Genomic DNA, 11,924 nt, shown 5'->3' with positions numbered 1-11,924 from the left:
ATGACAGAATTCCCGGTCTATCGCTGACTGTAACAGGTCAAAGCAAAAGCCTGTGGGACACCGAATGGCCCTAAAAAGGGGGAGCTCTCCTCAACCTGTACTTAACGGAAGTGATGGAGATCCCGGCGGAGTCGCTTTGATCGCTAAAAGCAGTTTTTAGCGACTTCGCGGGCATCGCGCAAGGAATGAGAGCACCGCCCCGGTTGAAGTCGGGGGTTAATGGGAAAGACCTAAGACAATTCTGAGATATTTAAAAGGAAGAGTTATCCTCTTATTTTCTTCTTTCAAAATAAAAATCACATCTTGACCTCTCCAGACCTCTCTGATCGAGGCTCCACTTTTTATCTTATCTTGATCTTAGCTCTCTTTTCTTCCTTCACCTACTTTCTATACATCCTACACAATGACCCAACCTTCAACCATCACTTCGCGGTTCCTCTCACACCCTAACCAGCTCGGCGTCGTTGCCGTTGGTTTCAATGGCGGCCAGGTAAGACAGTGCAGAAGCTATAGATCATGGATCATACTAACCCCCACCAACAGTGCAAAATGGGCGTCGAAGCGGCCCCAATGGCCCTCATCGAGTCAGGACTCCTAACCCAACTCAGCGAGGATCTCGACTACGACGTCCACCACGACGACATAGTCCACTACTACGAGAAGGACATCCCCGCCGAAGACCCCGACCATCGAGGCATGAAGAAGCCACGAGCCGTCAGCGCCGTGACTGAGAAGCTCAGCTCACAGGTCTACGACTACGCCAAGGAAGGAAAGTTCGTACTCACTCTCGGCGGCGACCACTCCATCGCCATCGGCACCGTCTCCGGCACAGCAAAGGCAATCCGCGAGCGTCTGGGCCGCGAAATGGCCGTCATCTGGGTCGACGCCCACGCCGATATCAATATCCCCGAAACAAGCGACAGCGGGAACATCCACGGTATGCCGATGGCATTCCTGACCCGGCTGGCCCGGGAGGAGAAGAAGGATATCTTTGGTTGGATGCAGGATGAGCACATCGTGAGCACGCAGAAGCTCGTCTATATCGGGTTGCGTGATGTCGATCGTGGGGAGAAGAAGCTCTTGCGTGAGAATGGTATCAAGGCTTTCAGTATGCACGATATCGACCGGTATGTTCTCGTTCGATTTTCCCTGGTTGCGGTGGTGGTGTGACCTTCGTTGCTAACCTCTCTGTCCTCTGCTAGTCATGGTATCGGTCGCGTTGTTGAAATGGCTCTCGCTCACATCGGTAACGATACTCCCATTCACTTGTCCTTCGATGTCGATGCGCTGGATCCTCAGTGGGCACCTAGTACCGGTACACCAGTCCGTGGTGGACTGACACTGCGTGAGGGAGACTTCATCTGTGAAGCTGTGCATGAGACGGGAAATCTGGTTGCGATGGACTTGGTCGAGGTGAACCCCAGCCTGGAGACCAAGGGCGCTTCGGAGACCATTCGAGCGGGGTGTTCGTTGGTGCGTAGTGCATTGGGCGACACTCTTCTATAAAAGATTCGATGAATGGTGTAAAAGATAGATGTGTTAAAACAGTTAAATGAGACTTGAGTTATTCAGTACAAAAATTGGAAAGCATTGAAGTATTCAAATGTCGAAAGTCGATCAAATCGAAAGCCACTAAATCCCCTGCCACCCCAATTTCCTACTTTTCCCCTCCCCGGCCTTTTGTTTTTTTTATTTTGTTTCTTTAATTTTTCTTCTTTCTTTACTCTGAATATCTTGGCCTTTTTCTCTCATTTAGCTGATTCATGCGCAATTGTAAATATCCACGTCGCACCTCCCTCAAGGGCGCCCAATGCGCTGTCCTAGTCACGCCTCACCAGAGACATCCATACGATTCTACCAATCCTCTCAGAACTGAATCACTTGACTCACGATCTGGCCATCGCATCCCAAGCCTGCAACAATAGGGCATCGAAGCCTGCGTCGGGCAGTATACAAGACCAGTATAAAGCACACAACCCACTCCGCAATCGCAAGCTCCACCCATCGCAAGCCATCACAATCCAACACAACCCAACACACCTCGAGAAACCTCCATTCCACATCCCACACACAATCAAATGGCAGTCCGCAAGCGCCCCGAAGCGCGCCGTCGCTACCACTGGCCCGAGCTCCAACTCAACATCTGGATTATGGTCGTCCTATCGTGCTCGGCAACATGTCTGGGGATATTCTCCTGGTTCATAGTTGTGCAAACACAAATGCATCTCGGAACACCATGGTAAGTGACTATATCTATATGTATACTATGTGGTGGGGAAGCATTCTTACAGCATTGGAATCTACACCCCACATTCTTACATGTCAGCCTTCTTATACGATATACGATGTATACTAACAATATCCAGGCTCTTCCCTTACATGGTCGTGTGCAGCGCACTCGGGGTATGCTTCATATTCCTAATTATGGTCCTTGCATCGCGGCACTTCCTCTTACCGGGGATTATCATCATCGGCAGCTTTATTCTCCTTGTGCTGTGGCTGACAGGTCTGATTGAGACTTCGCTGCAGCTGTATGGGGTTGTCGCGAACGTGAATGATAATTGCCGGATCTATGTGGAGGATAATAAGGCCTGGGGGAATAATATTAATACCTTGGCTTGGTTGACGCAGAGTACTATTTGTGAGTTTTTGTCTTCTATGTCTTTCCCACTGTTATATGTCGGTGACTGACTGGTTTTATAGGCAATTGCTGGAAAACTGCCTTTGCGCTTGAGCTTGTTAATACGATTTTCTATCTTTGGATGATGATCATGTCGTGGCAGGTTAATCGGGATGTTTATTGATTTGATGTTTTGTGATACCATCTTTTGCATTTCTGGCGTTGAATAAGCGATATAGCGTTGTTGTTTTTGGAAATGTACTGTTCGTGAAACTTGGCTATATCGGAATGGATATAAATGAGTTATTTCAACCTAGACACATAGATCACCTTGATGTAGACAGAATCCCAAGTGGTTCATGGATAGTATATGAAACTGAATTGTACATAGAGATTCTCACAGATACACAACTTCCTGGGAACTACAGACAAGAAAGAAAACAAAGTCAAATAGACCTAATAAACGCCGTCGCTATGCCAAGAGCACATTGCAACCGCACACACCCCGGTTATGACACGGCAGAGACACAAAGAGAACCTGAAACGAGAAGACAAAAAACCAATGGAGTGCTCTATCCATTCTCAGCGGCAGTTTCTGCCTCTACCTGAGAGTCATACCCTCCGCCTTCGAATGCAGCAAGCATCTCCCGTTCCAGCTCGTCATCGTCGTCATCTGGGTCAGGATACTCAGCCTTGGCACCGCTGCTGGTTCCCGCTGTTTCGGAGTCAGACACTCCCTCCACAGCTGGTGTTTTTGGAAGGTCTGGGGAAACCTGGTCACTGCCAGGGGCAGGAGCAGATGTGATTTCTCGCAGCTTGGTGTTGCGCTCGTAAGAGCGTTTGATGCGTTGGGAGAGCCGGGAGCCTTGTTTGTCATGGTCGTCTCCGTCGTCATCTCCAGACTCTTCTTCATCAGTGCCGCTTTCGGTTTCTTCGTTGCGTTTACGCTTCTTGCCTCCTGTGGATGGTTCGTCTAATAAGGACTCGGTGTCGCTTTCACTTTCGTCATCGCTACCCAGGAAGTCCTTAAGTTCATCATGCACAGCGGCTTGTTCATCGGCATCATACCCGACCGGCGATGTCTCGTCCAGACCGGATGCCTTGAAGATATCTTCGGCGTCATCTTCTTGTGTCCATTGCGACCCTGTCATATCCTCGTCTGTGGATGAGAGCATGGAGGTCTCAAGTTCGAGTTCACTTGGGGTCAGGGGGTCGCCTCGGTCGTCTGGGTGAAGCGGGAGGAGATACGGTTCTTCGTCTACATGTCTCCACTGAACCAACGAGTCGACAAGCCATTGTGTCGTCACAATCTTGACGTTGGGATAGCGAGTGGCTTCTCTCACTTTGGCGGTGCGATTGCGCCCAGCCACAAGATGAGTTGTGCGGGCATTTACCCTTGACGAGATCGTCACACCAAAGCTCTTCGCCCACAGGGAGATGTCTGCATTCTGGAAGTCTATTCCCAAAGGAAGCACACCTGAAAATACCAACACTACCCCTCCGAGGATACGCCGCTTAATCTGCGGCATGATATCCTTGACATCGGGGACCAATTTGAGATCCACGTCTTTGTCTCTCGAGTGAACTTTCTCACCCCTTAGAGCTGCCACCCGACCGCCAAGAGCGAGAGTCCGTCTCTTGTCATATTCATCATAGAACTGAAGATGTACTTGCTCGAGTCGGTTCTGCAGCTGGAAGAGTTCTTGATCGTGATCCTCGAGTAGGTGGTGTCGATGTTTCGCAGATTCATGGGCTTCTTCGGCGCCAGACGATGCCTCACTGGCTTCAGCGATATTATCCTCAGCCTCCAATTCCTTTTGCTTTTGCAACAAAGGTCGGTCCTCCACCTGATGCAATATTGTCTCTTCTTGTGCATCAGTCTGTTCCTGTAGGAGCCTTGGGCTGTCTCCACCTCCCATGGTCACCAGCTGTTCTAATGCTGAGATCTCGGTCCCCTCTTGTGTTTTGCCATTGACGTGGTGTTCTTTGGTCTTCTCCGGTGCCTTTGCTTCGATCTGAGGCTTGTTCGCTCCAATATCTTCCTTCTTTGGGAGGAAACTAGAATTGATGTCACCAATTCCGACGAAGAAGTCATAAGGCGAGACCTTAATCAGATTGGGACTCCACCGCCAGATGTCACCACGATCATCAATGATCACCACCATCTTTGTGTCCACTGGGAACAGCCGTTGCAGGTCCTTGACCGTCAAACTTCCGCTCTCGTCACGACTAAGAATTCGGTCTCCGAAGAGCTTGCGGGTAGGATCAATGATATCAACAATATGTTGGGCATAAGCACGGGTACCCATGGTGTAGATGTGCAACTCATAAATCTCCGCCACATTTTGCAGGAATTCCTCCAGTCCGGGCCGCAGCTTGATGTAGTACCAGCATCCACGCATCCCAGGTCCATCGTCAATCAATTGAAATTGTCGCACATCCCGCACAGCTTCGTGGTTTGGATTTTGTTTGTCTTCTCTTCCATTCCCTACTGTTGGATCAACAGTGGCATGGATAATAGTTTGATCAAGATCCACCACCAGAGTCAAACGCCTCGATGCAAGTAGCCGGCGCTTCGCATCTTCTTCAACCCGAGTTGCTACCAGCTCGCTGACCGTAAGTGTGACGTTGTCATGAGCCATGGATATTGGAGCACGCATAGCATCTGTGACTTCGGTGTTGTACGTAGACCTGTTCATGAGACGGGCAGTTAGAAAAGCTCAATTTCCTTTCCGCTGAAAGGCTTATACATACTCAGTCATGTCCTTCCCGCACTCGGCGCAAAGTCCTCCAAACTGGACCTCGTGCGCGCAAGGCTCATTGATTTCGACGACATTGACCCTAGCAAAGAATTAGACAACGTTCGACAATAAAAGATAACGATCGATATGCTCACGGTTCATCAATAACATCTCCCTTTTGGATATGCCATTCAATGATCTCTCCATCAACAGTCGCTTCAAATCTAGTCGGGTATCTACGCATCACCTCGACAGTATTCCCCAGTCCATCACCCTCGGTGACGGCAGTCTGATAGACATACCAAAACAAAGCCTCATTCTTTTCAACCGTGTCACCAGGCTGTTTGAGCAGCGACGTCACGGTGATCGGGTAATGTAGGCTGGTGGGCAGACGGAGAAGCATCGTTGCTCTTCGTTCGCCCCCAGGCGATGTAATGTACTAACTCTCAGTTCCTGTCCTGACACTCTCTCAAAAGATATTCTGTGCCCTTGGTTTGTTGACAGCGCGCGCGTCAAGGACTGTGGGTCGAATGGAGTGATCGCGTGCGACTCCGGCTACGTAGCCATCACCGACACGCAACGCGTGTAGAGCTGGATAATATCGGGGTTTTTGGTAGTAACGAAGCCTATGACTCAGTGGTCCAAGCTAAATCGGTGGAATAAGTAGATGTGAGTGGTGATTTAGGCAGCGCAATGGGAATCGCCACTCCAAGGCGCGGATGGGAAAAGAAAACTGTGCGCCTAGCACAACCTGGCGCGGAGTCCAGTGGTAAGCCACACACCAGGCGGAATAATTCACTTGGATTTGAGGAGGTGGAAAATGTTGAAAGAGGAATGCGGGCTGCGATCAAAGAAAAGGGAAGCTCATTGAAGTTGTGCGGGGACTCACTCGATCCAGGTTGAGAGCTACTTCCGCTTATGTCATACCGGTACTTGAAAACCGGTATCTACTCTTACTGATTGACATGCGATTTACTTCAGTTCAAGTATCTTATCTTTTATGAATGATGTGGTCCGATACCTAGGTATAATGGCTTGATCAGGTAAAGTTTTACTCTTGAATGCTAATAGTAACATCCCACTCGCTTTCTCTGACTGTATGTATTAGAAACTTAACTGTTAATGCTTACCTGCACCTTAACCAGCATAAGCTCCAGCCAATTGCCACTCAAGTTCTTACCGTGTGGAATTTGCCGAGGGATATAGCTCTGCATATCGAGGCCTCTATGAGGGAAGACTTATTCAATAGAAAGGACAAATGCAATAGGTAGATCATAACCAATAAAGATATCAATTTGCAATACCAGTGAACAACAGGCCTCGTGATGGGGCTGTGCCAGCAAAAACAAAAACCCTGATCAACATGCTACCTAGCAATAGGCAAATGAAGTGCGCTATGAAAGCATACGTTCAACCCATGAGCCCCATGTATATACGAAGCAATCTCTTGGTGTCAACTAGTACTTTGATATTCACAGCTCACCTGGCCATCGAGCATTAGGGGGATTTATTTGGCCTTGGCCAGACCGACGGCGTTGTTACCGACATCATAGACACTGTACCAGCGGCGCAGGAAGGCATCACCCAAAATAGCCAGGGGACCCACAGGCTCGGGGAAGTCCATGCCCATGAAGCTGCTGATGCAAGAGCCCTGGACCTCCAGGACGTAGTCGTAGGGACCAATGGTGAACTTGTGGCCGCCCAGGGTGAAGGTGAGGTCGGGCAGCGAGTCCCGCTTGTCACACTCGACACTGTACTGACCAGTGAAGCCCTTAGTGGCACCGATCTCCTTGTTTCTGTGGAATAAGTCAGTAAAGAGGGTTACAAAGACAGGCGAAATATCAACTTACAGAAGCTCGGCCATGGTGGAGGGCAGGGCAATGAGGGGAAGTACCAGTGTCCAGAATGACACCGGTGTTCTCAAGTTCAGCAACATTGTCACCAAGGGCAATGGAGTTGAGCTCGACCTCCCAGTATGCCTTGCGACGGAGAGGGATCTTGATGAGCTCGCCAGTGTAGTGGCTTTCGTCGATGCCACCGAAAGTAGCCACGGAGTCATCGCCATCCTTGTTGGCATCGCCAAGGTAGAAAGCGAACACAGGCTCATCAACGAGCTTCTGGTTGATCATGTGGTAGAAGGGAGGGACCATCTTGTTCACAGAGATGGTATCATAGCCAAGGCCAAGAATACCATCGAAGCGACCGAAGGCAAAAGCCAGACCAGGCTCATTGGTAGCTTCCGCAAAGTCCTGTCCCTTGACCTTCAGGTCACCAATCTGAAGGGTGTCCCTAGACACGAAGCCGCTCAGGCTGCCAGATCCATAGCGAATCTCGAACTCGGTGCCATTCTTCTCATAGGTGCTCGAAGAAGACGAGTCATACTTGCTGTGAAGGAAGCAGGCGATAGAGCTGCACTGCGAAGAAGGGACCCACAGGTTGGAGCTACCGGTATCAAGGACAACCTTGAAGGTCTGGGGAGGGGTACCGATGGAGATCTCGGAGAAGTCTGGAAAGGTCAGTGTCATTCCTCAGAGGCTGAAGTTTCTCTGAGGTGGCATCTTACACTGAGCATTCAGGAAGTTGTCAACCAGCACATCATGGCCAGCAGCAGGATTAAAGGAAGTGTCGCGGAACAAGTCCTGGTGCTTCTCGGGACGAATTCCCATGTACTTCTGGCCCAGGTTGTGCACATGAGCATCGATGTTGTGTGTGTTCTTCAATCTATTAGTTTCGGGTATCCTTGGGCCGATAGCGATGATCATACCAGTTGCTCGGCCAGAGGGACCTTGTTGAGCTTCAGTCTGTGAACCTCGGCGGCAGCGCTGCCCAACAGCGCCGAAGCCGTCAGGAGAGTGAACGACTTCATCATTCAATACGAAAAAAAGAAAGTTGTAGATGTTGGATGCAAAAAAGAGAACGACTCGGATGTGAGAAGGAGAGAGGAGATAAGGGCAGTAGATGGGGAAGTGGAGGCTGGAGAAGACGATGACGGAAGCGGGAGGGTCACACTAACCCCTTTTGGCGATGGACTCATGACATGGGTTGCCTACCCGGGACATTCCAGTTCCTGACGTATACAAAGGACATTAGGATATTTCTTGTTTCTCGGGCCATTTTACTCACTGGCTTACTATGACTCCTCCATACTATTCTCCGTACAAGCTTGGAGAGCAGGGGGAAAGCACTTTGGGCTGGTGCCTGGGCGTGGTCGGACCTGGTCGGAAGACACCCCTCCCGGCGTACCTGGCAGCTGCACGATAGATGATGTGGCAAAAGGCTACGCTGATGATGCTATTATTGTTTTACAGGAAGGTAATCCTGCCCTGTTGTGGTACTCCATAAAGTTTTTGATGTGCACGGAGTATCATTGTAGACTTTTTAAGCATGTGTAGCCCAGAGGCCGCAACTCTCCAGAAAATACTCCGCTTGGCGCTTTTCAAGGGATCGCGTGCCCTTTCAAGGTTCAGATGCTCAAAGGCTGCCTTGACTTCAACAAGTGAGTACCACGCTGCATACGGGGTACATCGTCTAGAATGGGCCTCGGTGTGGTTCGCTTGACTTGAATGAACTTTATGACTTTTAAGTATATTCCAGCCTCATAAATAGTTACTTGGAACAAGTAGGTAAATACGATATTGAACTGTTAAGCCGCCGCTTTGTGGATATATTATTAAAACATAACCCAGGACGTACATATAGATAAAGAAAAGAAAAGTAGTTGCTCCCGGATCGAATGGATATATATATATCTCGACTCTTTTCCCGAGTCATCCGCATCTAAAACCGATACTAGTTATATGATATATCATTGATACCATATCGGCTATTTCAGAGAAAAGTGACGGAAAACATATTTAAATGTACTTAAAACTGTCTACGGATAGGATGCTGCCAACCAATCTACAATGTACATCTACAATCTAAACGTTGAACGGATATCATAGGACCAACAAACAATTGTGACACATGGCGCCTGCATATTATTGATAATACAACTGGTGAGGGAGACCAAGCTCTTGTCATTCATACCCACGTTCCCGAGAAACTCAAGAATTTACCGGTAGAAGTCAGGACTGCAAGAAATCAGTTAGTGATATAGAAAAAAACACAAAGAGCAAACAAGGAACGTACCGGTCATCATCCTGTCCAGTCTTGACCTGGACAGCATAAGCATCCTCAAGATCCGATTGGATAATATTGTAACGGTTCTTGCGGACAGCCCGCAGACCGGCCTCCTGCATGATAGCAGCAATGACAGCACCAGACAATGGATCGTTGCGCACGATCAGGGCATCGAGGTCCACTTCTGGGGACAGTGACATCCTTGCTGCAATGGTTGTGAAGATCAATCGGCGCTCACGTCGGTCACGCAGGTTCGGGAACTCGATTTTTCGGTCCAGACGACCAGGACGCAGCAAAGCCGGGTCCAGGGTGTCGGCTCGGTTGGTGGCCATGATGACCTTGACGTTGCTGGTTTGTTCGAAACCGTCCATCTGGTTCAGCAACTCCAACAGAATACGCTGGACTTCACGATCGGCACCAGTCTGGGCATCGAAACGCTTCGTGGCGATCGCATCGATTTCGTCAATGAAGATAATGGCCGGGGAGTTCTCACGAGCCATCCGGAACACGTCACGGACCATGCGAGGTCCCTCTCCTAGGTACTTCTGTACAAACTCTGATCCGTTGACACGGATGAAGCTGGCGGTTGTGCTATTGGCCACGGCTTTCACCAGCATGGTCTTTCCGGTTCCCGGGGGCCCATAGAGCAAGACACCACGGGGAGGGTCAATACCTACAAACTGTTAGCGTCGCCATTAGCCGCAATGGATCCATTACTACCCACCGATTTGCTTGTAGAGTTCGAAATGCGTCAAAGGCAACTCGACGGCCTCCCGAATCTCCTGTTTCTGCATATCCAAGCCACCAACATCTGCATACGTCACATCGGGCTTCTCATTCTCACCCAGCATCGCAATCGAGGAGTCAGCCTCGGGAGGAAGAATATCGACAAGGGCATTGGAGTGGCGGTGAAGGGCGACCGAGGATGAGGGCTTCAGCTTCTCGCGGTCGAGAGTGGAGAGGATACGGACGACGTAATTAGAACCGGTCGAGCTTTGCACAATGCCGGTACTAGAGATACTAGTTAGCAAAATGATCATCTCGCCCAGAGGCCCAGACGCAGAAATGCATAGCATACTTTTGATCGATTGCCTCCATAAACTGTCCGATGACCAATGGCACACTCTGTATGCGCTTGATCTCTTCTTGTGCCCGGACTAGTTCCCGCTTCAAGCTCCTGCATCGAACGAGTAATTAGTCACTGATGCAAATATTAAATGACAGAATCCAATATGCATACCTCTGCTCATCCTTGATGTATTCTTCCTGCAGTTGGATATACCTGTGTTCAGACGTCAGTACAGATCACTCCATCCAACAAATACGGTCAGACATACTCGAGATGTCTCTGTAGCCTCTTGAGGGTAGCATATTCATCATTTCCATCAGCCCCTGTGCCATCAAGGGAATCCAAGTTGGCGAGGGCGTCAAGCGCACCTGGCTTGGTAAGAGGCGTGACGTTGTTCGCCGGGTTCTCCACGGCAACGTCTCCCATGATGAATACTTTGGGTAGCAAGCAAGATGAGAAAGGGTAATATATGTATCAGCGGGAAATGAAAGAAAATGTGATGTGCTTTGGAGATGGTTGGTGAATGACGCGCTGTGTGAAGGGCTCGGAGTTCAGCCATCTGGAGCTTTCGATGCTATGAGCCCGGGAAGCTTATCGATCACGTGATGTCAGCCATTGGCCTTGCCAACAGCCCAGTTGTAGACTTAGTTCCAACCTTGGAATGTGTTTATGGCCATGTAAAATATATCATAAGATGGTTATTTTCTACATTATAGTGTATATGTAGCTTACTTGCATCATTCCAATGTTCAAAAAAGATTGTTGCAATTGGCGATACGGTAACACTACCAAATTAGGCGCCCCGTCCACTTGCAATGCAGTAGTCTCACCAGGAACAAGATAAATTACAAAGAACATCCGAGAGACTTGATAGTTCTGACCATCATTCTCCTTGTATCTTACTAGGTGTCAAGTATACACTAATCCTGTCTTGAGTGTATCATCCAAATCTATGGTCTGACGCTAGCGGCGGCTGTGGAATATGTAGCCTTGGAGCCAATGACGAGCCTCTTAGAAGGCTTTTAGGCTCATTTGCCTAGGCTATTTGTTTCATCCAGTGATATATAGATGCACAAGCATGTCAACTTGGACACCTGATCAGGTTCAACCCAGGAGAATATCATATTGGACCACCGTGCGCAAAGGCCTTTGAGACACGAGCATGCTTACCATTGGAGTTAGCCATGACCTCAAGCTTGCCAAAGCCCTACAAAAGGGAAATGAAGAAAAGTCGATCCAATCATCTCTAGCGGTGGAGTAGGCCGGGACACGGTAGGTGGGACAGGCACCAAAGCCGTCATGATTTCCCATGCGGATCGAGTCGGATCCTTGCACCGGGTTCACGAGGAAACCCAGGTCAATCCAAATCCAC

General features: G+C 49.2%; 5 protein-coding genes across 5 annotated transcripts; 2 read left to right on the top strand and 3 right to left on the bottom strand.

Moving 5' to 3' along the window:
- Positions 1 to 403: 403 nt before the first annotated feature.
- N7519_011188 (arginase) lies at positions 404 to 1,512 on the top strand (the record flags this gene model as incomplete). The annotated part of the gene is made up of 3 exons (XM_057297961.1): positions 404 to 490; positions 544 to 1,127; positions 1,203 to 1,512. 3 exons carry the CDS (start codon positions 404 to 406, stop codon positions 1,504 to 1,506), a joined length of 975 nt encoding a protein of 324 aa, XP_057145843.1. The 3' UTR covers positions 1,507 to 1,512.
- A 566-nt stretch (positions 1,513 to 2,078) lies between these two features.
- N7519_011187 (uncharacterized protein) lies at positions 2,079 to 2,804 on the top strand (the record flags this gene model as incomplete). Its single annotated transcript, XM_057297960.1, has 3 exons — positions 2,079 to 2,239; positions 2,367 to 2,641; positions 2,704 to 2,804. The coding sequence occupies 3 exons, from the start codon at positions 2,079 to 2,081 to the stop codon at positions 2,802 to 2,804; spliced, it is 537 nt and encodes a 178-aa protein (XP_057145842.1).
- A 388-nt stretch (positions 2,805 to 3,192) lies between these two features.
- On the bottom strand, positions 3,193 to 5,764 carry fcpA (protein-serine/threonine phosphatase; the record flags this gene model as incomplete). The annotated part of the gene is made up of 3 exons (XM_057297959.1): positions 3,193 to 5,311; positions 5,375 to 5,461; positions 5,517 to 5,764. The coding sequence occupies 3 exons, from the start codon at positions 5,762 to 5,764 to the stop codon at positions 3,193 to 3,195; spliced, it is 2,454 nt and encodes an 817-aa protein (XP_057145841.1).
- Positions 5,765 to 6,868: 1,104 nt separating this feature from the next.
- N7519_011185 (uncharacterized protein) lies at positions 6,869 to 8,227 on the bottom strand (the record flags this gene model as incomplete). Its single annotated transcript, XM_057297958.1, has 4 exons — positions 6,869 to 7,150; positions 7,212 to 7,867; positions 7,925 to 8,075; positions 8,126 to 8,227. The coding sequence occupies 4 exons, from the start codon at positions 8,225 to 8,227 to the stop codon at positions 6,869 to 6,871; spliced, it is 1,191 nt and encodes a 396-aa protein (XP_057145840.1).
- Positions 8,228 to 9,311: 1,084 nt separating this feature from the next.
- Positions 9,312 to 11,014, bottom strand: rpt3 (proteasome regulatory particle base subunit RPT3). Its single transcript, XM_057297957.1, has 6 exons — positions 10,821 to 11,014; positions 10,724 to 10,765; positions 10,562 to 10,660; positions 10,208 to 10,494; positions 9,493 to 10,156; positions 9,312 to 9,434 (listed from the first exon to the last, which is right to left on the bottom strand). The coding sequence occupies exons 1-6, from the start codon at positions 10,976 to 10,978 to the stop codon at positions 9,416 to 9,418; spliced, it is 1,269 nt and encodes a 422-aa protein (XP_057145839.1). The 5' UTR covers positions 10,979 to 11,014; the 3' UTR covers positions 9,312 to 9,415.
- Positions 11,015 to 11,924: the final 910 nt, after the last annotated feature.

The sequence above is a fragment of the Penicillium mononematosum genome, assembly GCF_028829835.1.
Source record: "Penicillium mononematosum strain IBT 11891 chromosome Unknown utg000005l:1.0-9366267.0:1.0-9372171.0, whole genome shotgun sequence".
In the NCBI taxonomy this organism is placed as follows: domain Eukaryota; kingdom Fungi; phylum Ascomycota; class Eurotiomycetes; order Eurotiales; family Aspergillaceae; genus Penicillium; species Penicillium mononematosum.
Note: the sequence above shows the minus strand (reverse complement) of the source record. Positions and strands in the feature narration are given on the sequence as shown.

Bases quoted from the DNA above. Each gene is read 5' to 3' on its own strand.
- rpt3 (XM_057297957.1), bottom strand. From the start codon at position 10,978: ATGGGAGACGTTGCCGTGGAGAACCCGGCGAACAACGTCACGCCTCTT. The intron at 10,766-10,820 runs GTATGTCTGACC...GTCTGAACACAG, and splicing joins AGGCTACAGAGACATCTCGA to GTATATCCAACTGCAGGAAG. The intron at 10,661-10,723 runs GTATGCATATTG...CGTTCGATGCAG, and splicing joins TACATCAAGGATGAGCAGAG to GAGCTTGAAGCGGGAACTAG.